The 26,743-nt window shown below is 35.5% G+C and overlaps 1 protein-coding gene across 8 annotated transcripts in view; it reads left to right on the top strand.

Annotated features, from left to right (window-relative positions):
• SCAF8 (SR-related CTD associated factor 8) overlaps nt 1–26,743 on the top strand; it is a 198,385-nt gene that overhangs the window by 66,064 nt on the left and 105,578 nt on the right. For 6 of the 8 annotated variants that reach the window (XM_067701707.1, XM_067701713.1, XM_067701706.1 and 3 more), the window contains 6 exons: nt 129–285; nt 2,150–2,283; nt 3,909–4,053; nt 5,798–5,866; nt 8,444–8,662; nt 9,891–11,358. In XM_067701707.1, coding sequence (XP_067557808.1) covers nt 129–285; nt 2,150–2,283; nt 3,909–4,053; nt 5,798–5,866; nt 8,444–8,662; nt 9,891–11,344 — 2,178 coding nt within the window. In that variant the 3' untranslated portion in view covers nt 11,345–11,358. Of the gene's footprint in view, nt 1–128; nt 286–2,149; nt 2,284–3,908; nt 4,054–5,797; nt 5,867–8,443; nt 8,663–9,890; nt 12,012–26,743 lie in introns of those variants that run through there. The other 2 variants (XM_067701708.1, XM_067701712.1) reach the window with 2 other exon arrangements.

Below are 26,743 nucleotides of genomic sequence, written 5' to 3'. Positions count from 1 at the left end.
TGCCTGTCCAGCTGATTTTTAAAACTAATTTTATTCATATTTGCATTGTTAGCATATGATTTTGTATGTTTTACCTTGTTTTTACAGTAAACATGAGCTTTCTTTTTTCCTCTCCTCATTCCTGATAGATTGCTTGGGCTTTAAACAAAGGTGTAAAAACAGAATACAAACAATTCTGGGATGTGGATCTTGGAGTAACATATATACCATGGGAAAAAGTTAAAGTGGATGACTTGGAAGGTTTTGCAGAAGGAGGCATGATTGATCAGGAAACTGTAAATACTGGTAAGAGCCCTGTGGGTAGTTTTATTGTTTAAAAATATGCTTGAGGGGTTGTAATTGATAAGAGTTTTACATGTTGGGGTGAATTGTGTTTATCTCCTGGATCTTCCCCATCCTGCAGAAGAGGGGAAAAAGTGAAACATCACCCTGTTCAATGTGTATACTTAATGGGATCTATTCCATAAATGTCAGAGTATATAGATAGTGTTCTAAAACTCTAAATGTAGCATTTTTATATATGTCTTTTAAAAAGTTTCAGTCTTTGAGAGCATTGTATGTATGGAGGCTTGTAAAGACTAAGTTTTTCAGTCACTTGAGTTTCAATGAGAACCGGGGATTTAGGGAATTCCTTTAAAAAGCTTCCTAGACTATTTTGATTAGTATCTATGTTGAGGATGCCAGGAATAGAATCTCAGAGAGCTGTAGTTCAGATTCATGTTGCTTTAGAAAGCTTATAACCAAGTGATAATCTGGCCCGTTCTTTTGAAAAATTTGTCTTTTTGTTTTAAAATTTTTCAGTTATAAATTCACAGAATAATGGATGCTTGGGAAAGAATTGAAATATGTTATACTTATTTCTTGATATCTTAGCTCTTCTACCAAAATTAGCTAATTTTCAGAATAGTATTTTTGTTCTCAGGCCAATGTACATATTTTCAAACACTTTTTCAGTTGTTTTCTTCTTGTCATTCTCTCTCGCTGTCTTTCTCTCTCCTTTTTGGATGGATGTTCCTCCAGAACATTTATTCATTCAAAAAATATTTCAGTTCCTACTGTGTGCCAGGCATAACTTTAGGAGCTGGGATTATAGCAGTGAGACAGACAAAAATCCTTCCTCTCTTGGAGTGCACATTGTAGTACAGGGGTTGACAACAGCCCATGGGCCAGATCTTACTGGCAGCCTGTTCAGTAAATAAAGTTTTATTGAAACACAGCCATGCTCAGTTGTGTTTACCTATTGTATATGACTTTTTAAAATTCAGCAACAGTTGAGTCATTGTAACAGAGAACACATGGCCCGCACAATCTAAAATACTTACAAATAGGAAGAGTTTGCCAACCCATGTTCTAGTGGGAAAAAAATGGATAATAAATAAGATAGATAAACTAGGTAGTATTTCAGTGTTGGTTAAGTTCTAAGAAGAAAAAACAGGGAAAGGGGATAGGCAGTATGGGTGTGGAGCTATTGGAGTTTTAAGTGGTTGAAGAGGGTCTAATGGAGAAGGTGGTATTCAGAGGTGTGAGACATGCAGCTATCTGGGTAAGAGTGTTTCATACAGAGAGAACAGCAAGCGCCACGTCTGTTAGAAAGTCGTGAGACCAGTATGGCTTGAGCATAGTGAGGAGTGAGTAGTAGGAGATGAAGTCAGAGAGGTGCAGAGGGGCGAAGTCATGTGGTCTTACTAGTCATTCTCATGACTTTGAGCTTTAAGGGAGGCGAACCTGTGGAGGAACCTCTTTGTTTTATTTTTGCATTTTTTTGTATTTTCAGAAAGATCTTTCTGTACTGGGTTAGTACTTGTTGTTTCCCCTTATGCCTTATGACAAAATATAGAATAAGGTTGGTTTGTCTTAAATCAGACAGCCTTTGAGATACGTATCTGTTATATCCCTTTTAAGTGTTTTCTCTAGACTGAATATTTTAGTGTCTTTGATTTGTGCCTCATGTCATGCTGCTTTGAACTCCTTAGTACCCTAATCAGATTTATCTCAGCAGAACCAAATAGGTTGGCACCGACAGCTGTGGACACATCTTAAAGATGTGCCAAGGTAGATGAAGGACTATTTAGATGTGAAATAAATGTGTACATATAAAATGAAAAATTGCACCTATCCAGAGGAAATCAATTTCAAATATTTTGTTTAGAGTGGGAAAGTGTGAAAAGCTCAGAACCCGTTAAAGAGACGGTCCAGACAACTCAGAGCCCACCTCCAGTTGAAAAGGAGACAGTGGTCACAACCCAGGCAGAGGTTTTCCCTCCACCTGTTGCTATGTTACAGGTTAGTGCTGGGTGTTTTTTTATTGTTTAATGTGGTGTTTTACAGTTTTGTTTTTACTCACATCTTTACTTCATAAAACTTGGAAGAAATTGTCCAAAATATATTAATACTAAATATAAGCATTTTTGAAATTTTCCTTTTAGAAAAAGTGTAATTCATATTTAAATGTTTATTTATTGAACAAATATTTATTGATTGCCTGCTCTGTGACATTCACTGTTCTAGGCACCTGGAATAGGGATACATCAGTGGGAAAAAAAAACAAACACAAATCCCTTCCCTTACGGAGAGTTTGTTCTCAATAGGGGAGACAGAAAATATAAAATTAATAAGTTTATAAGATACTGTGGAGGGGAGAAGGTAGTACAAGGGTCATCAAGAGTGCCTAGGTAGGTGTTTAAAATTTTAAATATAATGGTGAGGTAGACTTAATTGAGAACAAGACATTTGAGCCACAACTTAAAGTTGCTGAGGCAATTAGTCACGTGGCTATCTGAAGCAAGCGTTAGAGGCAGAGGGAACAACCCGTGCAAAGGCCTGCAGCCAGGAGCATGCTTCGTGTGTTCCTGGAATAACAAGCGGACAAGAATAAAGTGAGTGAGAGGCAACTTAGTGTAAGTGAGACCTCTAGGGGGACTTTGGTTTTCACTCTGAGATGGGGAGCCATTAGAGGACTTTGAAGAAAGGAGTGGCTCAGTCTGGCTTAGAGTTTTAAAGGATTACACTGGCAACTATTTTGAGAATAGAATAGTGGGCATTGATAAAAGCAAAGAGACCAGTTAAAAGTTGCAGCAATCCAGGTGAGAGATGATGGTGGCTCAGACTGGACTGATGGCAGTGAAGGCAACGAGAAGTCGTCAGATCCTAGGTGTATTGTCATGGTGTGGCCAGTGCGCGTGGTTAGATTTGAGTTGTGAGGAAGAGCAGAGGCAAGGTTTTTGGTATGAGAAATTGGAAAGATGGAGTTACCATTATCTGAGAATGAAAAAGACTGTGGAAGTGTGGTTTGGGAAGGACAGTTGGGAGTTCAGTTTTATGCGTGTGAAGTTTGAAGTGTCTTACTACACAGCAAAGTTGAGATGTTGAATAGACCATTGATACAGTGTGAACTTTAGGAGAGGGGTACAGCCATGCCATAATACAGATAAATATTTGGGAATTGTTGTACCTAGGATGAGTAAAAGAATTTATGATTAAGAGTAGAAAACAAATTAATGAGAAATTCAGCCATTTTAAAGCTGTTAGTGACATGCTTCCTAATGGTGATTAGATCGCATAATATAGCTAGGTATTATAAACGTGGTAGGAGATGGCAGTGTAAAATTGAGCATGCTATTCACTGTTGAAGTAGGTGCCCACATCTTTACATCACTCGAATGTAAGGTAGATTTCACAATCTCTACACATACTGTTTGTTGAAAAATACTGTCTTGCTTTTACCTCAAGTAAGTTCACTTATAAGAATACAAAAAGGAAGAAAAAAAAACCCAAAACAACTTAATATAATGATATTTGTTACTTTCCTATAAAAGAAACAGAAATAATTTATCTTTGGTTGTCCTAAGATGTAATCGTTGCAGATGGATAAAATGATACATGGACTTTTTATTTTCTATCCACAAAAGATTCCAGTAGCTCCAGCAGTGCCTACAGTTAGTTTAGTCCCACCAGCATTTCCTGTGTCAATGCCAGTTCCTCCTCCTGGATTCAGTCCAATTCCTCCACCGCCTTTTCTCCGCGCAAGTTTTAACCCTTCACAACCACCTCCTGGTAAGAAATTTTCATCTTATCGTTTCAACTCTATTTAGAATATCATTTAAAATGTTCTTTTTCCAGGTTTAAACGCTGTAGAGCAGTGATTCTCAAACCATAGCTTACATGCGAATCACTTGGAGGGCGTGTTAAAGCACAGGTTGCTGGCCCAGCCTCCTTTTGAGTCAGTGGAACTGAGGTGGGGCAGGACAGTTGCATTGCGAACAAGTTCCCAGCTGATGCGTATTGTTGCTGGACCACACTTTAAGAAGCACTGACAGAAAAGAAATGGAATCCTTTAAAATCATTGAAATGCCTTAAGATGATTTAAAATTCATGTTGAAGTTTTTATATAAAAGTTCTCTATAGTTATCACCCATTCATCAGAAAGTATGCATTAAATTTTATAGATTAGTCCTCCTAAAAATCATTAGATTTCCATTTTGACATTAGAAATTATAGTATATCTTAAAATGCTAATTGAATTCATAATACTTTTTTTGACCTAATAAATTATAGATAAACAAGTTCCTTGAAGCGTTTCTAGGTAAAAACTATAGGTTACTTAACATTTATCAATTAAATATAAATAATTGCTTACATAGGTTAGAGATAGAGCTTTTCGTATTAGATCGTGGAAGGCTTAGACAAATAAAGGAGAGAGATAATACAAGGGATCAAACGATGTATGTTGTTTTTCAGAACTATTTTTTTTGAACTTCATGAATTATTTGTGTACTATAGAAAAGAAGTACTGAATTGACTTCTGTAATTTAAGTTCTTAGTCATTGAATAGAGTTCCTAAAAACTGTCAACAAGGCCAAAAAGTAAATTCATTGTCTGAAAACGGTTGTAATTTGTCATGTAATGTAAATTTTTTAAATTACAGTTTAATACATAATTTGAAATTGATGCAGATTTTAATAAGAACTTTATCTTTTAATATTTTAAATATTGGAAAACTACTCATCAGATATCTTCAATCACAAATCTGTATTTGTGATTGAAAATTAAAATTTTTTCTCAGAAGGTATTTTTAAATGATTTTTTCAAAAACCATACCACATGGATTTTATAGAGTCTTTATCTAGCATTCATTTGTTGAAAACCACATATCTTTTTTTCCCGTTATTCTTAGCCACTATTTTCTATTGGAATTTAATGGTAGCTCTATATTTTAAAAATGCAGGGAAGCAGGTTTATAGTTTGATCATATGATATTTAAAATCATAAAACAGCCAATATTAAATTTATTTTATTTATTCCTTATTTTTTATTAAGATTTGTTTCAGTGCTCAAAATAAAATGTAACATCCAAGGTTAATAAAAGTATTCTGATATAGTGGGTAAACAGCATATACATCAGAGAAGTACAATAGCACATTTTACAGATGACATTATTGCATATGTTACCAGCCGCTTGAAATACAATGTTTAACTTCCCGTACAGTCACCATGCTAACATATAAACAGGTTGCCTAGCTTGACTTAATCGTTGATTTTACAGCAGCATAGAGCATGCCAAGTAAATAAGTAGTATATGCTCATGATGGGGCTCTCTGTGCTTTACTTAGCTTACGGAGGATCAAATAAGGTAGTGTATATAAAAGTAATTTTTTAAATGGAAAATATATTCATAAATATGAGGTAGTAATGACTGTTTTAAGAATGTAGGATTTCATTTATAGCTGTTGGAATGTTTGATTTAAAAGAAAGTAACACTTTTTGTTATTTTATTTTTGGTCTTTTTTTTTCCATGTAGGTTTCATGCCACCTCCAGTTCCACCACCTGTTGTACCACCACCTACTATTCCACCAGTAGTACCAACATGTGAGTTTTCTACTTTAAGAATTTTCTTTCTTCATGATAGTGATAATGTGTTGGTTCTCATTTTTGTGAATTATTGTTAATTTTTTTATCATGGAAGTTTTCAGACAAATGCATTTTTTGGGTTAAATGATTTCTAACAAATTAACAGTATCATATGACAGTTCAGATTTGCTCTGTTGTATCAAATTTGTGTTTTTTGTTTTATGTATAAAATGTCTTAATCTAGAGCAGCCCCACCCACACCCCCCTTTTTAAAAATGCTTCATGTCTTTGACTTGTTGAAAAGCAGTTCACTTCTGTATGCAAGATCCCAAATAATGGGTTTGGTTTTTTTGCTTCTTTGTGGTATCTTCCTTGAATCTCCTGCAAATAGAAAGTTTTTAGCACCATAGGCTTGTTTAGAATATGCTTCAACTTTTTTGATAAGAATACTTAACAAGTGGGGTGCTGTGGACTTGATATTATATCACATCAGGAGCCTGTGCAGTGCCTTCATGTCCCACTTTTTTTTTTTTGCGGTACGCAGGCCTCTCACTGTTGTGGCCTCTCCCATTGCGGAGCACAGGTTGCAGACGCGCAGGCCCAGCGGCCATGGCTCACAGGCCCAGCCGCTCCGCGGCATGTGGGGTCTTCCCGGACCGGGGCACGAACCCGCGTCCCCTGCATCGGCAGGCGGACTCTCAACCACTGCGCCACCAGGGAAGCCCGTCCCACTTTTAATGATGTCATAATGGATCAGAGCATTCAGATAGTGGGACCTGGTCATTTAAAAAAGTTGCCCTTCAAATTTTCATCAGATGGTTTCATCTTTTGATTATTATTGCTGAATCTACTTTTCATTAGTTGCAAAGTGGTGACCTTCCGAATTTTGTAATTCCTTCCACATTTCTTAGCAGGGATTTTTTCTGTAAAGAAAAACTTTCTCTTATCAACTAGTAGTATTTAGTTACCTTGAAGTACAGTTGTACAGGAGAAGCTAAATTCTTGCCTGTAAGTGCAATTTTTCAGAGTAATGAGTTCTATGGATATTACCTGTGATATCCAGTGACTGAAGGTGGGGGAGGATTTCTCTTATTTCTCCTTCTCCACTCCCTTCCCTCTACTTTTTTCTCCTTCACTTTTAGTAGTGTTTATGGATTAATGCATTTTTACTTCCAAGTGGTTGCATTCACCTTTCTTTTTGAAGTTCAGTTTGTTCATTTTTGGACAGTAAGAGCCTTTCATGTTACTTCTCTATTCTTTTGAGATGACTGCATCAGTTTTTGAGAGGTTTTTGGCCTAATACTAGACCAAAGGACTTTATTGTAAAGAGAGTGTATATGATACAGTTTTACGTTTTGGTGTTATAACCCACTTTTCTTACATTTTTAAACTCTTTTCTCTCCTTCAGTGTTTAGACAACATTAGAATCCTTTTTGTGTTACTGTTGGTTAATTAGGAAGAATTGTTTATTCTTTCTGAAAATTAGAAAAGTGTTCAGAAGCCGTTTCTGAATTCACCATTCACAGAGACTCACCTTACTTAGAGCCTCCCTCCCAGTTGTTTCTCCTTACACTGTTCATTTTGGAAAACCGAGGGTCAATTAAAGGAGAAGGAGAAACACCACTGTGTGCCAGCTGCTCCCCTAATTGTTCACACTGTCTTATCTAATTCTCATAATTCCCATACATGATCCCGGTTGATTTTTATCCCAATTTTACAGCTCTGTTCTGTGCTAACAGTTTGTCTAGGTAGTCCAGAGTTAAATGTGAGGATAACAGTTTCTAAAATCCCAAAGTACATGATTTAGTAGTGTTGTGAAATAAATTTGACTAGAAATTCTGTGTGTGATTTTTATACTCCTCTAGCTTAGTTTTTTAACATACAGGTGACATATACAGAAGAGTTTTTCTACCTGTTCTTTATGCCTTTTTTATATCTTTATAAAAAGGAAATGGTTTTACCTTTTTATGTGTAGTTCTCACCTGATGAGTTTCCTGCCTCATTTGACAAATGGTAGTGAATGTAAAGACCCTCGTACTTACAGATTCAACGGGATTGGGCAGATTTTCACTCTCATATTTGTTGGTTTTCGTCAATCATTTCTCTATATTTAGATATTCCCATACTGGCATCCTTGAAAAATTATGATTTTTTTTTAATTGCTGGGATTTTGTTCTTAAGTATGGATCCTTATTTTACTAAACATTTCTCTTGAAAATATTTCTAAAAATTGTTGTTTTTCCCTATTTTTAAAAAATGAAGCTTTCTAAATATAATTTAGCTTCTTCAGGATGACTCATTTGTCACTTTGAGCATCAGTTATTATATAATGTGCTAGGTGATACAGAGATGCCATTAAGTGAAACACTCAAGCTGCCAGAAGTTAGTTTTCATTATAAACGAAATAAAGGGACCAGAAGAGAATTCACATATGTCATGTTAACTGAGCAGTCTTACCAAATAATTGGGGAAAGAGGATAGGAAGTCATTTAAAACTTTGGCAAGACCAGTGTTGGTCATACTTAATATTTTTACCTAGCACATGAATTGATTAGCTAATTAAATCTGAAATATATATTCTCCTTCTTTAAACAGCTTTAGTGCAGCCGCCATTATCTATGACTCCAGAAACTGTGAAAGATGTTGGATTTGGTAGCCTTGTTTTGCCAGGTGGTTCTGTTGCCAGCAGTCTTGCTACTTCCACTCTGCCAGCTGGAAGTGTTTTTAATCCTCCAACTAAACAAGCAGAGCCTGAAGAAAAAGTACCTCATCTTATAGACCACCAGATTTCTTCTGGTGAAAACACCAGATCAGGTAAAAAGAAAAAAGAAATCCCCAGAGATACATAGCTAAATCATAATCACTACTTCTCTATATTGGTGTTTAATTCTTAGGTGCCATGAATGTGTAAAACATTTATCTCCTAAAATTCCTGTTAAAAACAAATTTGGCATTCTCTTCAGGATAGTATAGATTTTGACACCTTTCCATTAAGACTCCTTCTCCTCCTGTTTTTGGCCTATTGGAACTGTTTTAATGTGTTATCAAAATAAGATTGCACAAAATATGTATACTTACAGAAAGATTAAAACAAACAAGTATTAGTTATAAGTAACTACTACCAGATATCCAGCTAGGTCTAGAAGATAAATATAGTTTTGAAAGCAGCGAGTCCTTTTTTTTTTTTTTTTTTCCTTCCTGCAACCGTAAAGCAGTTTATTTACTTGCATGATGTCACACACAGGCTTTAAGTAGCAGAGCCAGGAATTAAACTCTCTTTTTTAGATTTTTTAAACCTGCAAGCTCAGTGTTCTTTTGGCTACACTATACATCTTTTTTTTTTTTTCTTTGACATCTTGGAGTATAATTGCTTTACAATGGTGTGTTAGTTTGTGCTTTATAACAAAGTGAATCAGCTATACGTATACATATATCCCCATATCTCCTCCCTCTTGCGTCTCCCTCCCACACTCCCTGTCCCACCCCTCTAGGTGGTCACAAAGCACCGAGCTGATCTCCCTGGGCTATGTGGCTGCTTCCCACTAGCTATCTGTTTTACATTCGGTAGTGTATGTCCATGCCACTCTCTCCCTTCGTCCCAGCTAACCCTTCCCCCTCCCGGTGTCCTCAAGTCCTTTCTCTACGTCTGTGTCTTTATTCCTGTCCTGCCCCTGGATCTTCAGGACCAAAGTCCTTCTTTTATGGCACCACTGTTAGTATATTAAGAATTGTTTGTACTTTAGAAAGACTTTTGTTAAAGGTGGAGAATCAGTATAAAACCTGATATTTTTATTTAACTTAAAAAGATTCATGTAAAGATTTTAGGTAGCAGCCCCACTTATGTTTTAATATTAAATTTCACTACGTATGGTATTAATTTTAGCTTTAATTTTTTAATATCTAGTGTACCTGTGGATTCTTGGGGGGATACAAGTAGCTGATTAAACTAACTGCTGGAAATTATAGCATTAATAATTATAAACATAGTTTCCTTTTCACACCAGAATGATTGTTTGTGTTATTTTTCTTCTTTCCATTTTAGTGATTCCAAATGATGTTTCAGGTGGCTCTGCAATTTTAGGAGGACAGCCGCCAAATGTGACGAACAATTCTGGAATTCTGGGAGTCCAAAGACCAAATGTATCAAGTAATAATGAAATTCTTGGAGTCCGGCCATCTAATGTTTCCAATAGTTCTGGGATTATTGGAGCCCAGCCACCAAATATTCTAAATAACTCTGGAATTTTGGGAATACAGCCACCAAGTGTGTCAAGTAGTTCTGGACTTCTGGGCATGCTACCCCCAAATATACCTAACAATTCTGGACTTATGGGAGTACAGCCACCCAGTGTTCCAAATACTTCTGGACTTTTGGGAACACAGCCACCAGCTGGGCCTCAAAATTTACCCCCTTTAAATCTTTCTAATCAAAGGATGCCTGCAATGCCAATGTTAGACATTCGTCCAGGACTAATACCACAGACACCTGGACCAAGATTCCCTTTAATGCAGCCTGGAATTCCACCTCAGCGGGGACTCCCTCCCCCAGCGGTGCTTGATTCAGCTCTTCATCCACCACCCCGTGGTCCTTTTGCTCCAGGAGATATTTTTAGTCCACCTGAAAGACCTTTTCTAGTTCCTGGAAGACAAAGTGTAGACAACGTTGCTAATCCAGAAAAAAGGATACCACTTGGGAATGATAACATTCAACAGGAAGGAGATAGAGATTACCGGTTTCCTCCCATAGAAACCAGGGAAACCATTAGTAGACCTCCCCCGGTGGATGTTAGGGATGTGGTTGGACGGCCTGTAGATCCAAGAGAAGGTCCTGGAAGGCCTCCATTAGACGGTAGAGATCACTTTGGACGACCTCCTGTAGATATTAGAGAGAATCTTGTGAGGCCAGGCATAGATCATCTTGGTCGAAGAGACCACTTTGGCTTTACTCAAGAGAAGCCCTGGGGGCATAGAGATTTTGACGAGAGAGAGCATCGGGTTCTGCCTGTCTATGGTGGTCCAAAAGGCTTACATGAAGAAAGAGGTAGATTTCGGTCTGGAAACTATCGGTTTGATCCTAGAAGTGGTCCTTGGAACAGAGGATTTGGACAAGAAGTTCACAGAGATTTTGATGACCGCAGAAGACCCTGGGAGAGGCAAAGGGATAGGGATGACAGAGATTTTGATTTCTGCAGAGAAATTAATGGAAGTCGTTTTGGACGAGATAGAATTCAAAACACCTGGGTCCCCCCTCCTCATGCTCGGGTTTTTGATTTTTTTGAAGGGGCCACTTCTCAGCGAAAAGGTGATAATGTGCCTCAGGTTAATGGTGAAAATACCGAGAGACATGCTCAGCCACCACCTTTACCAGCGCAGAGTGATCCTGAACTTTATGAAAAACTGACATCTTCAAGTGAAATAAACAAGGAGAAGAGTGACACAGTTGCTGATATAGAGAGTGAACCAGTGGTAGAAAGCACAGAAACTGAGGGGACATAATCATCACTCAGTAGGTAAAAGATACATTTTGTAAAGTTGTCATCTCTCTGTAATAGATTAATGGCTGACTGGACCATAGTTGTTCACTTTTGTCTGCCAGAATTAAGTTAATCTGATGTTCATGTTCACCTTTCTCTTAAAATAATTGTACAACTGACTTGTATAGACATTGTTCTTAATATGAACATGGTAGGTAAACATTTTTTTATTTTTCTGATAAAATATAAATGTTGCCCCAGATTCTTTTAACTTCAAGGAAATGAATAACAGCTTGTCAGAGACTTCCTATGGAAGAAAGAATTTTTTAGATACTACCATTAGGTTGGATATGGTAATAGATATATTTCAAAATAGCAAACGGTGGTATATCTTATCCATATCTTTAGGCTGCTGCAGAATTTTAAGGTAATAGACAAAGCTGTGATATTTTATGCAAAGACTGGCTCTAGATATTTGAGGAGCACAATACAGAGATTTTAAAAAGTGATTTTGTAAAATCTACACTATGGTCTCTGTTTCTCCAAAGTAAGTGTTTGTGATTTGTTCCTCATACTGCAGTGAGTAAAAAAGAAAAAAGAAAAAAAGAAAACAACATAAATATTAAAGTACGTTTCAATGTTGGGTGAATTTTGTTTTTAGATGCCAATAAAACTTATTTGTTTGATAACAGTGTTCTAGGAATTGTATTTTTTTAACCTACAGATTCTTAAAACCATGGATCATTAGCAGCATGTGCTTAGTTGTTGCAGAATTTTTCTATTAACTCGTAATAACAACAACAAAGAACCATGTGGTTGAAAAAAGCGTGTACTTTGATATAAAAATCATGCAGTCTCATTAGTATGTGTGTAATATCTGTGTATATTTATTGCATAAGTCATACGTAGAGTTTTCTTTCTCTGTACGTCTATTTTCATGCACATACAGAGAAAAATAGGAAGTTGGTAGTTTAGATAATAAAATATTCTTTAAAACTGGATAGAAAATAAGAGCAATTTGGCTAATTGACATTGCTCATAGTTACAGCTCTTAGCCTTTATGATGGTAAAATAAGAAATACTGTAAAGAAATACATTGGCAGTTTGGCCGTTCTCTTTTAATACAGTTAAGCATGAAGCCAGATTTAGCATCAAGCTGAATTCCACGTAAATGCTTGCATTGCTTTGTTTCACACTATTTGCTATTCTGCATAGATAGTGCTTATACTGAAGTACTTACTGGTCACTTGCCTGAAGTGAATTTCTCAGTTGCACAAAATGTAGAGTAGTGTTGGTGGATTTTAAAACATTAACTTGTATACCAGAAACAATGTGTCCGTCATGTGTTTTGTAGGCTCTGCATAATGCTGTTCAGATTAGCCTCCAAGGTAAACGGAGTAGCAGAAAAGTTGGGGATAAGTTTCCTGTTTTATTTATTATTATTATGTTCTTGCTTTTGCTTTTCATTTATTTGCTGTTTGTTTCTCCTTTGGGTTTTACATATATACACATATATATAAAACCATTGGTGTTTTTCCGTTTCTAATGATGGCTTTCATTTGGTCCCATGAACAGTTGCTTTGTCTCCTATTCCAGTAATTCCTCATTGGTTCTATTTACCTAAAACTCTTAAGTTACATTTGTCAAGCCCCCCCACCCCACCCCACACCAGAAGAAATGATGGAGTACGCCAGCCATTGAACGTTGGGTGGTTTTTGCTTCCCTCTGATGATCTATAGATCTTTAAGGATTCTCGCCAAAAATAAAGTCTTTTCTTCTTGTAGGTTCTGAAATAGAAATAGTACGTTACTTATTTTGTTTTTTTGGAAAAGTGGATGAGAGGGGGAGTTTGGTGTTTATTTCTAGGGTAATTGAATTCAGTCCAATAATTTCGAGTTGGTTTCAGATCATTTCCTTGGGGTAATGGGAAAAACTGTGACATTGGTACAAAGTTTTAATATTCTGGAAAGATTTAGCCTTGTCCTTAAGGAAATTACATTAACTGAGATTTCTCTCAAACTACTTTAGTTACATTTATCATTATCAAAATTAAGTGACATTCACTTGGATTAAGTAGCAATAAAAAAGAAAGTGAGACTTTTCAGTGACTTTTGATCCCAAGTTTTTTTTATCACCCTTGGACCTTCAGGTGCAAACTTGAAAATAAAATGTGTACAAGTATTGCACTTGTTTGATGATTCTGATGGTAGAAGTTACCTAATCAGTTGTCAGTACTGTCTCCTAGAAACCCATCTTGGAAATGTCTGACATGCTTAATTAAAACAGCTAAAAAATAATTATGTGTAGTTAGGCTCACTTTATCCTTGTATTGTGTAATGTTTGAGTGAAAGGATGTTATTCATCCTCATACTGAATTTCCAAAATTGATATTTACGTTCACTATTTTTTTTTTAAACGGTGGAGAGAAAAGTTAATTGTCTTACTTTGCTAAGTTTGACATAAGACCTATCACATTTTTGACGCTTTTGATCACAGTACTGCTGTCGCTAGAATGCTAGCAGTTAGAAATATGAAAGGAGTACCTAAATACTTTAATAAAACAGTTGAAGTGCTGCAGGCAGTAATTACATTAGACAGGAGGTCACATAGTGTTTTGATTTGTGATATTTTAGAGAGAGAGAATGATAGGACTTAGTGTGGTATTAGTAGATTGCAGCGTTAATAGACATTAATTTCTAAATTTTTTTTGTGTTTAAACATTTCATTAAACATTGGCTTCTGTTCTTAGCATGAATGCATATACTGTACTTTGATCATTTTATATTGTAGATGGAAACTTATTTTAAAGCAAGGTAGTCTTTACAGCATATCATAGGTGGAATGTTCCTTTATTTTAATTTTATTTCAATGTGTAGGCTGTGCAGCATACTTAGAAAGCATTGGAAGATGGAATAGTATAAAATTATTTGTTTAAAACTCTGGAAATGACTTCATATAATATTTAATTAATACAATTTGTTTATTATTTAAACGATTACATTCTTACCAGAGCAGTTGCTTTTGTTCTGGTAATTTAGTTGCTTCACCAAATTTATTGGCCATTCTTCACAAATTTGGGGTTGTTTTGGGAATGGCACAGTTCGTTACATTTAAAAAGAAAGTTACCTCTTTTAATTTGAAAAAGTATTTTTTTATAAACACTAGTTCATCAGATCTAACGTATCATTGATTGTAAGAAGCACCGTTCAGAAATTTTTAAATGCTTCCAATATGACATGCCAGCGATTTATAAGACACATTTGTAATTCAGAAATGTCAAAATGTAAAATGTGTCTTAGGATCAAAGAAATATGGTATTTCTTTGGTATATATATATATATATATATATATATATATATATACACTCCATATATATATATTCCCTTAGTAAGTGATTTAGAAAAATTCTGATTTATTTTTGTCATTGTATATATTTTAGATGGGCACAACATTTAATGAAAAAAATTTAACATTTGATTAAAAATAATTTTGTTGTACCTTATGTGCCTTCATCGTTATTATTGGGTGCTATATTAATAAGATGTTTTAAGGGCTTTTAACTCTTTCAAAGAAAAAAAGCATTAACATTTTACTCTTTAAATATTTTACATAAGAAGAGGAGAGCAAGTGTATATTCATTTTTAAGATAGGCAAAATAAAATTATGTAAGAAATCATAAATATTAGTGTGGCAGAGAATTATAAATGTTTGCTTAATTGATGATGCTGTGATTTTATAGGAACCATCTTTTAAACTAACTTACGTTGTAGGCTTTAAAAATTTTATTTTCTACTTCTGAAAAAAAAAGTCAGGTTGCTACACTTTTTAATGGGAGATTAAAAACAAGATACCTTGATCCAGCAAAACTTTCTAGAACTAGAATTTAAAATTAATGGCAGAAATTGTTTTCTTTGGGAGCATACTTTAAATGAGGGCATGTGTATTGAAAGCTATATGAAATACACTTTCTCTGTGGTTCTCAGCCAGGAAATGTGTGACAGAAGAATCACCTGTGGAGCTTTTTGAAAATATGGGGTGGGGATGGTCACCACAGACTTACTAATACAGAATCTCCTGGGGAGGTATTCATGTTCATACACCAACACACACACACACACCTTCCACATATCACCACTTTAGATATGTTAAAATATGCAAATATTTAATGTACCATACACTTGAGATTTTTTTACGTTTTTTTTTAAAATAGTGATACAAAATTATTTTTAGTGTTTCAATAAAGTATACAGTTAATTGTGGTAATTGGTATTGGAGGGTGAATAAAAAGTAGAGAAGTCCATCACGGATGTTTTAAATTCAAGTGTTAATCTAAAAATGAATTATTATAGCAAGAAAGGGATGGAAGGATGACGCATATGAGATGGTTTTGTTGGAAGTATTTTTGACCCAGGTGAAACTTTGTTATTGGATACCTCAAAGAAAAATTTACTAGATGTATCATGTAATTAAATGCTTTGATTATAAAAAGGGTCCCTTTGGGACCAAAACTGCAAGCATTAAGCTTATCAGGGATTAGGAGTAATGTTACTAGTAGGACTACTTAGATGTGGGTTGCACATCAAAGACTAATGCAAGTCAGTGGTTTATTTTGGCATGAGCTTTGCTCAGACATTTTTCTTCCCCTCTACTTAGATCTTTTTTTCCCCCCCCCCAGGGGGCTGTTCACCTCATATGTACTTAGAATTACTCTGCCTTGTTCTAGTCAAGATATAGAACAAATATTCTAAGTAATCTGTAAAATATGTGTAGTATATCAAGGGGTAGAATGGTGCTAATGGGCTAACTTTATATTGTATGAGCAATGTGAGGTGCTTTGGATAGTAGGCTGACCTGCAGTGAAGGAAGCTGAGGGCATGCTTATGCAGAGCCCAGTAGGTGGTAGAGAGTGCGCCTGGAACTTGTAACCTTGAGCCCTGACTTTAGTGAGAATTAAATGAGTTAGTTTAATGAGCGTATTAAGCTCGCACAGCAGCTTCAGAATGTAGCACTTGGTTGACCTGTGTTGTTTGTCCTCCCACCTCCCACCACTATCACTCAGCCTGTGGGTGGCTGTCACTGTTTTATCTTATTTTTCTGCCTTTCTCAGAATTCTCATCACAGCACCTCCCAGCCTCCTTTTTGACCTATCATTCCAGGAAGAGGCTATCAGTTGGATTTGTCTGGTGAAAGCAATTTGCTACTCCTTTGCGTAGTGATTTCTGAGGTCGTTTCCAGCATTTAAGTACCTTGAGTCAATGAAATAAGTTTTTTCTCTTCTGTAAAAGACCAGCTGAGGAAGCAGGAGGAACAGAGGGAAAGGCTAACAATATTGGAACACTTTTTAAGAGAGCATAGGTTTTATTGCCTTTGGGTTTTCAAAACTAACATTTCTAAATATATGTCTTCAGACTGCATTGAAGCATCATTTCTTAAAAGCTGGCCTGAAGCGCTGCTTTTTTTTTTTTTTTAAAATGATAATATTAGCTAATATTTAATAGGCATATACTGTGTGACAAGAACTGGGATGATTTTATTACCTGCATAATATAATTCTCATTGACAGTCCTGTGAGGTAGTTGTTGCTTTAATATCTCTTACTAAGAGAAACCTGAGTCACGAATTTAATATCCTAAGATCTCACCACTTGTAAATATTTGAGCAAAGATTGAAACCCAGGCCTGTCAGATTAAAAAATTAACATGTACCACTTAATAAAGTGCCAGGCACATGTGGCAGAGGTTCACCAACTATTAGTTCCTCTTCTCTTTAGAAAAGGCAAATAAATTTGTGCGGAAAAACGTAACATGCATACCAGACTTATCCTTATAGGGTAAGGGTGCAGTGCAACACTGAACTTATGTTTTCGCTGGTACAGGTGTACTTGGGGCTGTCTTCTTTTCCAGTGTCTGAACATTCACTTCAGCTTCATTTTCTTAGATCCTACTTTCAGGATATGTTTTTTTTCTTAAAGTGATACCATAGCATAATATTGTTAACTTTCTAAATAACTTGCTACTTTGGAGGCAGGTTTGTGTTGCATTGATATTAAATAAGATTTCTTTTTGAAAACACCTTTTCCCACGAATTAAATAAAATTTCAAAACTTTTTTATTCTTTAAAATGTTTTAATACTTGTAAAGCAGAGCCAGTGGTAGCTTCCACATTTATACTTTTGTGGCTTTGGCAGCTCCTTTCTAAAATGTGGCGGTTATACACTGTATATTTAGCCATAATTTAGTACTCAGTTTTCTTGTGTATAAAACTCATATATTAGGAATATTCCGTGGCTTGAAATAAATGAAATACGTAAAGTTATCTTTACACATAGTAAGCATTCAATGTTAGTCGTTATTCACCACTTGAATTCAAGCAGTCTGGAGGTTAGCTGTTGTCTTTGGTAGTAGTGAATAATTTACAGTTATTTTACTTTATTAGAATATATAACCTGATTCTAGGCTTTCTTCAAGTCACTAAACTTAGGTTCATATGAGGTTTAATCCACAGCATGTCATGGTGCTGGCCTTTGATCACCTTTTCCAAAGTCTTTGGACAGATGATTCTAAACATTGTGGCCATATTACTGCCTAATCCACACATCAGGGGAACATGCTTATCGTATTTGTGAGTTATACTTCTATTTCTACTAATCTTGCCAAAGTTAATTATTATTTGCTTATGTTATTATTACATGAAATAAAAAGTTCTTGCATTTGAACAGTCGCTTTTTAATGACATGAGTCTTGTGTTTATTACTGAACTTGGGTCAGTTTACACATTAGTAAGAATATTAGTAAAATCAGAAGACTTGTATTAAATAAATAACCTTTGAAAGTATAAAAGATAACTTGTTTAAGAATTGACCTTCTCTGGTTATTGAAACTACGTTGAGCCTTTTTACATAGGGTAGCATTTACCTTCTTAGAAGGTTCTGAAAAACAGCACACCACATAGCACTGTGGTCATACCCAGGGTAAAGATTTAGAGATTTCTAAGTAGTAACGCTATCAGGGCTTCATTTAGGACAGTGTTTTTTATAAAATTTATTTAATAATATTTGAATTAGTCCTCTTTTTATCATATTACTTTCTGAATTGTTAGCCAAATAGTGTCTGACCATATGTTAAAATACATTCTCATTACAGGGAGAGGGGTTTGAGAGTGGACAGAGAAAATTTTTAACCTCTGTGTCATTGACATTCTATATAATTTATCTTCAGAAATACACTGGTAGGATTCATTTTCCCTTCTTTACAAATAAGCAAACTCAAATCCATGGTCACACAGCCTTTGATTTGCATAGGTCTTTGAACCCTGGGTTTGCTGACTTAAAAGCTATGCCTTAGTTTAAAAAAATGCTCTTTTGGACAGGTAGATTCTAATTATAATATATGGTCTGTATAATTAATTTCATAGAGCTGCTGTAACAACATACCAAAAAGTGGGTGGCTTAGAACAACAGAAACTTAATTTCTCATAGTTCTAGAGGCTAGAAGTCTGAAATCAAGGTGTTGGCAGGGCCATTCTCTCTCTGAAGGCTCTAGAGGAGAATCCTTCCTTGCCTCTTCCCAACTTCTGGAAGTTCTCAGCAATCCTTGTTCTTGGCTTGTAGATATGTCACTTCAGTCTCTGCCTGTGTCATCACATGGCTGTTTTCCATCATGTGTCTTCACATCATCTTCCTTCTATGCTTGTCTGTATCTAAATTTTCTTCTTAAAAGCACACCAGTTTTATTGGATTAGGGGCACACCCTACTCCAGCATGACCTCATCTTGACTAATTATATTTATAATGATCCTGTTTCCAAATAAGGTCACATTCTGTGGTACTGGAAGTTGGGACTTAAACATATGTTTTTGGAGGACACATTTCATAACAACCTATGACTGGATTCTGTAACTATTTAAGATCTACGTAAATACACTTGGAACAGTTTAAAACACACATACAGGGGGGAAAGATAGTCACATTTTAGAGTGATGAAACACATCTTTATAGAATTCCATTTGTAAATTACTTTGGGTGTTATAAACAAATTTACAACCTTCATACAAGTATTGCAAATTGTTAAATACGATAGCCACTGCCTAGCTTTTAACATGAATTTGTAATGCCCATACTTTTATGTTTTTTAGTAATAGTTCAACTAACAAATCGGCAAAGAAAATCCAAAAGTATTGGCATTATGTAGCAAAGAATCTATTTACTGAAAATTATTCTTGCACTTAAAAAAATTCATGCTGACTTTTAAAAGTGAAGGTTTTTTGGACTTCATTAAATACAGCTACACTGAAAATATGCAATGTGTCTTTCCATTTCATTTCTATTGTTTCTTTTTTATAGTATACTAGCATTTGTTTTGTCTGCTCATTAAAATTTCCTGTTAAGCAAGTGATATAACTATCATTTTGCTGTTTTAGTGGTTTGTTAGAAATAGGTTTTTCATTTACCAAATAAATTAACAATTTGTTCACTATTTTTATTTATCTAGTAGCATAACCTTAATATATCTATTTTTTCATACAATTATCCAGCAAAATCTTTGAGTGAAAATTGGCTTTGTAGCTGACTGAATCCAAGTTGTATAAAAATATAGGTCTTTACTAAATAGGTGTTTTAACAAGGTCCCCTATAACTTTTGTAGAAATTTGGAGAATTCTCCTGATTTTCATTTGAAGAGCACCAAAGCACTTAGAACACTGCCTGACATGTAGTATACCTGGGTGTTCACTATTGTTATAATTGTCCAAAGTGGCTAATAGAGACTTTGGGGGCATGCAAATCACTGTTGTATATTAATTGTAAATAATTAAGGGATAATTTATACAGATTTGAGTATTAACAACCTCACATCAGGGAGTAGGGAGAGGGGATGGGATGGAGTTATATGTTCTTGGAACTTTAAAGCTCTGAAGTGTTTTTTTCTACCTCTACAGCTTACTTCGTTATTCGAGCTGTATTTGTGTTTCTGGTCCTCAGTACCAGTCTTTAAATGGGAGTTTGATTTGTTAGGCTAGTGGCAAGCCTGCTGGCGTACCTGGCTTGCTGGTAATAAAGAGATGGCTGTGATCTAATTTCAGGAAGAACAATTAGACGGCTTCCTTCCTTTTGTTAATTGTCCAAATATGTCCAGATAGTAACAATTTAATGGTGAAAACACAGTATTCCTCATTTTCTTATTCAGCAAAGTAGGAACTCAAGTTTTAAGAGTAGAGATTTTTCCATGGGACTTGAAAAAGGATGATTCGATTAAAATGAAAAAAAAAGATTTATACTTTTCTCATAAGTACACTCATACTAAAAAGAAAGTTGTTGGGACTTCCCTGGCGGTCCAGTAGTTAGGACTCCACGCTTTCACTGTTGAGGGTGAGGGCTCGATCCCTGGTCGGGGAGCTAGGATCCCACAAGCTGCGCCATGCAGCCATGTGGGGGAGAAAAGAAAAGTTGTTAATCACTGAAATAAACAAATTACTTTTTAAAAATTGTGTCCGACTCAATCCATTGTATGGGAAAAATTGTCTTACTCAAATCATTTAGAAAAATGCTTTAAAAAATTTTTATTAGACCTCCCTATATGACACTGAGAATTTGAAAAGCATATTTAGAGTTATTTTATCCCAAATTAAGTCTGTCAAATAAAATTTGAGGTCTCAAAAGACATTATATACTTGGGAGAGAGAAGTGAAGTTACTGTCCATTCTGGACTATCTAGTCATTCATAGCAACCAGTTTAGGAAGACACAGTAGGGATCTTGGTTCCATTGGAAACCATGAAATGCCACAATAACTGTAGTCACCTGTGCTTCCAAATGTAAAGCAGTAATTTAATTTCTCATCAGAGCTTTAAAAAAAATAATAGCTAGACTCTTCAGGGGATAATGTAAAATTTAATTGTTACCTTGATGTAGAGAGCTAAGTTTGGGATTTGGCAGTCCCTTCAACTGTGTTACAGCTGTACTTTTTCTTTGCCACATGCTGTAGATGGAGTACTTTAAATAGGGAGGTGTAAGTACAAACTGTACCTGTTTCCAGATCCACAGTTCAAAGCCTTTGTTTTAATTTGAGCTCTGTGTTGAAAGTTTTCTTCCTAACATGACTTCTATACTCTGAGCAGATAAACTCAGTAGTGTACATTTTAATTAATGGCAGACAAAGAGTGACTTCTTAAATTAGTATCCATTTTCAAAGGGCCAAAAAAGGATTTCCCTTACACCAGCAGCATTTTCATTTAACTGTTAGTAAAAGTAGGGAATGTGGGAATGTTTATGGATGAAGGAAAAATTCGAATGGAGGATTCACCTGAGAAACTATGAGAATAAAGGCACTGACTAGCCTTTGGATCTTATGAGCCTCCAGCTATGTGATTATTCTAACTATCCAAGGGTTGTAGATGAGGGTATGGCCTTGATTCTTTTCTAAAGCACTAAACATCAGATGGAAATGATTTTCAGAGCACATAGGAATAGTATAACCAGGTCTTGAAATCAGGATGACGTCTAAGTCCAGAGAGTTGAGTAAGGCTGACATTTTGTGATTTGTCATTGAGTCCTTTCAAGGTGTGATTTTCTCAGTTTCTCCAGAGGAATACTTTGCTACTTTTTCCCTTTGTTCTTAGCAGTTTAGACAGCTCTCTGTCCATTGTCGTTAACTCCAGTGGTTGATGGTCTGGTGGAAAAAGAAAGTCGCTCTTGACTACTTAATGCCATTTGTTGTGTTTTGTTGTCAGATACCTACTTTGGCATCTTAAAGCATCTCTTCTGCCTGGAAGTGGTTGAGCCAGGTTGATTTTTAATGGTATATATTTTTTCTGTTAGTGAGTAGTCTTTGCTTTTGTTTCTTGACTTTACATTTTTAATTTAACATTTCAAAACGGTTTCTGATAATCTAATACAATTTATAATACAATTTATACACATACATGTATATATGTATATGCATATGTGTATATATCACCTTCTCAACCTTTAGCAAGCTTTGTAGATTTTCTTTTGATCTTTTTATGATTGTACTTGAATATTCTCTCAGGAATCAGACAGCTTAAAAGCAATATCTTTCTCTGCTTTGAGTCTCACACATGCTTAGCAAACTTGTAGTTCCTAGGAATTAATTAGATCTTTAAAGGCTGATATAGTCTCATCAGGGCCAACTCAGTCTTTATTAGAAAAATGACTCGTTTAAGTGCCCCAACAACTGGAAATTAATTTGTACTCGGTACTAAATGTATTCTCAGAGAATGAGAGCGAGCAAGAGCCTTTAATTTTTAAAGCAGTAATATTTCTGATAGCTGGCTAACAAAAAAAAGTAGCTTTAAATGATTTTTGAGTTATGATTCATCTTCTGATTTATTGTAGCCTAATAGTACTCTCTAAAATTACTGTCCAGTGCGCTCAATAGCATCAGTCGTATGGTTCACTTGGTGGATTTTCTTCAGCTTCTTTCTTTGCACCAGCTGGTTTCAAAGACACCAGAAGTTAATTGAGACTGAATAAGAAAGACTTCAGAGAGAAGACAGAGATGTGAGATGAGTGAGAGGGATACAGCAGCGGGCAGGCATGTGCCCCTTTTTGGCCTTTTGACTTGTTTCATATTCAGTATTCTACCAAAAAGAAAACTTTCTTCTTTTACTTTTTCGTAAATGTTTTGAAGGCTCTTTTATGGGCGTCCTCTTGGATGTTCTAATTTATGAACCACCATTCTAAACTCCTTTTTATCAAACTGATTAATTCAAAGTGAAGTACAGGGCTTCCCTGGTGGCGCAGTGGTTGAGAGTCCGCCTGCCGATGCAGGGGACACGGGTTCGTGCCCCGGTCCGGGAAGATCCCACATGCCGCGGAGCGGCGGGGCCCGTGAGCCTGCGCGTCCGGAGCCTGTGCTCCGCAATGGGAGAGGCCACAACAGTGAGAGGCCCGCGTACCGCAAGAAAAACAAAGACAAAGTGAAGTACATGATTTCATTGAGCCATTCTGCCTAGAATGGATTGATAAAAATAAAAACAGTACGTTTGTCTCATCATGTATTTAGAGTACATATTTGAAACCCAAGCAGTAGACCTCTTGGGATGATGATAAACAAGCAAAAAACCCAGACATTTATGTGGTTTTGGAATTTAACCCAGGAAAGAACACTTCATGGGTGGTCCTGCACAGAGAGTCTGATGTACACCCTTGGGCCCTCTTTAGTATTACAACCTATCGTAGTAAATGAGAATTAATAACGTTCTCAATGCCTTTGCGCCAGCATGATTGTTCCTACACCCTTCTGCTCTCTAAGCATTTTATGATCTGGAATTTCACTTCTGTTAACAGGAGTGCTGAGGCCCTAGTACCGTTCTTGCTTCTGGCTTTCTGATATTCTTCTGAGCTTATAGCTTTCATCTTTAATTAAAAATCTTTGAAGCCTCAGGAGAGTGACTCACATATTTTAGGGTGCTGTTTCTCCTATAACTTGCACAGTAGAAAGAACCCTGAGTCTGGGGGAAGTTAGCTTTGTGATACCCATCAGTAACGGAATTTGTTGCCTTGTGCTAGCACTCTAATATTTACCTAGAGCAAGGTTCAAAAATATGGAAGGTGTACCAGCATTTTCCTTCTTCCCTCAAAAGATGTATATACTTTACAGGTCCAGCTATGTCAGGTACCATTAATCTATCCAGGGACTCTCGCTAAGCCACGAATTTTCCACATTTCTCTAGGTGGCCAGTGCTAGTCACAGTTATTAGCATTAGAACTGAAACCTCTTCATTCTGGCCCTGAAGCATTTTACCATTTAAAATTGTATGCCTTTCTTAAACAGTTATCCCAGCATCTTCTCAGTTTGCAGTGTATAGTTTTTTAGTTCTTAAGGTGACATTACATGATGTTACTTTCCATTGATTAACAGCATTCACAGTTAATATTGTTTTGTGTGTACCTCACTTGAGATGCAGTCACATCTTGCATAATTTAATTAAGTGTTCTGTTCCTGAATTCTTTTAAGTATTGTAAAACAAAAATAGTAATATAGTTAAGATTATTTACTGACTCTTAATTTTATAGATGTCACAATGCCCCAATTGTGTTTTGGCCTTATTTTCAACTTTTTAGGGAAAAGAATCCTTAATGAAGATGTTAAATGGAATAATTACATCCTTTGCCATTTGTTTTAGGTTTACTTTAACCTTGTCAATAAAATTGTTATAAGTAATTATTAGAAACATGCTAAGGCATGACCTTTGAACCCAGTTAATTCTTGTTTCTGATATTAAAACCTTTTTTTTAAATATTAAGGGGACAGTTTTTTTTAATTACATTGGGGGAGGAAAATTGAAAAGAACTCAGAAAAAGAGAATAAAATTAGGACTAGCATACTTGCCTTATTTCCCACAGAAAATAAAGCCAGTGAGAGGCCAACACAGGTTGTTTAAGAAAAGGACGAGCATTGTTCAGCACCTAAATATACCCAGATTTCTTTTTGAAATGAGAAAGTTAACCTTTATGTCAAGGTTTCATGTTTATGTAATCCAAATATGTTAGAATAAAATATTTTAAGATTATGAGTCATGGAAATCAGTGCTTATGGCCTTTTTGACTTTTTAGTATTGAGCACCCTCAGAGATTGGATCCAATTTATATTAAGAAAAATAAGTCTCAGAAGTTTGTCCACTTTGGAACTTGACTGAACTCAGTACTTTGTTGATTGAAGTGTCTAGTGAAATTTTATTTGCTTAATGTTGGTTTTGAAGGAATTTGATTTTAGTAGTAACTTGCAACAGTAAATAGACAACAAGAGTTTTTTTTTTAATCAGTAGCTTAAAATGTGGGCCAGGTATTGAAATCCTTAAATTTTTTTAAGCATAATTGAATTATTTATATCTAGGTTGTTCTTTAACTACACTTAACATTCCCTTTCTCAATTCTTATACCTTTTTTTTTTTCTTTCTTTCTTATACCTTTTAACATGTTTCCAAATCATGTGCACTTTCCATTTCCTTTGGGAGGAATAAAGACATAACCTAACAGCTTTAGAAATAACCCTGATTGCTGTACGAATATGTTTGCCTTCAGTAAATTCTTTCTCACTTGGTAAGAGAGAAAAATGGCCTACGCACCATTTTGTAGTCAGTTTTGGGTGAAGTGCATGGGCTTTTCCTGATGATATAATGCCCGTTATCAGAGCTCATCTTATAGAGGCCTCAAGTGTGCAGATCATGTTGCAAATTAGAAATGCAGTTGAAAGATGATGTTCACATTGGTCTTTAGAATATGGAATTTCAGCTTAATTTTTTGTCCTTTGATCAGTACATGTAGCAGATGAGAAAACGAACCCAACTTGAATTTTCTTTCTTTGAAAGAGAAGTGGTAACATATCCAAAGTGCTTATCATTCAGTATTGAGACCAACTTCAGATGGTTGTGGAGCCCAGAGGAGTTCTGTTTAGGCAGTGAGACTAATAACCATAGTGAGATTATAACCACCACCGTGGCTTCTCTCTAGCTGAAAAAAGTCATACTTCTGAACATATGCTTATGCTGAGGTTTATTTTAGCAGATGAGAATCTTTGCCTATTATATCTGGAATTATTGTTTGAGCATATTTTAATGTGCTAGATATTTGTGTTGAGCTGAACTCTCTTGAGGGAGATTTGCGGTTCTCTTAGCTGCGCATGGAAGTGCTACAATAAGTTTATGGATCCAGGAAAAGGAAAAGAGAAAAATTTCTGGGACAAAGTTCCATATCTTTTAAATACATATTTTGGGGAGATTTTTAAGTGAGATAAATTTCTTTGCAGATTACTTTCCTTGGAAATGATGTTGACAAACACTGGAGGTATTATCATACATCTGGCCTGTTTTCACTTGTGTAAGGGCAACTGCCTAATGTGTACTGTGAAAAGTATACTTTCAACATTTTCAGAAAATTAGGTTGTTAAAACATAAACCAGATTTTCAAGTCATAAAGACTGTTTTTAGAAGATAAGTTTAAGTGAGGTAGCTAGTTACAACATCTTCTGACCAGTCACTTTGTAAGTATGCAGTAATTAAGATTTGGGGACCTAGATATAAATATTAAATTTTTCTCTACACTGAGCACAAATATTAATGTGGAGTATACCCAGCATATGGGAGTTAACATGACAGTTTTTCAAAGGTGATGCATCATTTAAAATATTAGATTGTTTTATTTTTGTGTCTTAAAATAAAAAAGTATTGGTTGTAATGGATAGGAGTGCGAAAATAAAACAGAAGACTTCCTAATGAAGACTTTACAAAATTTTGATAAGATTGTATATTCTGAAAAAAAGATCAATTCACTTTTTACCCCTAAATCTCTATTCTGGTAAACAAGAAGATGGTTCTTCTAAGAGTCAAAACACTTTTCAGAATGATTCACTTCCTTAAATTTTTAAGACTATTTTGAGAAAAATCTTTCAGTGCATTATTCAAGC

Source organism: Pseudorca crassidens, chromosome 13 (assembly GCF_039906515.1).
Source record: "Pseudorca crassidens isolate mPseCra1 chromosome 13, mPseCra1.hap1, whole genome shotgun sequence".
NCBI lineage: Eukaryota > Metazoa > Chordata > Mammalia > Artiodactyla > Delphinidae > Pseudorca > Pseudorca crassidens.
Note: the sequence above shows the minus strand (reverse complement) of the source record. Positions and strands in the feature narration are given on the sequence as shown.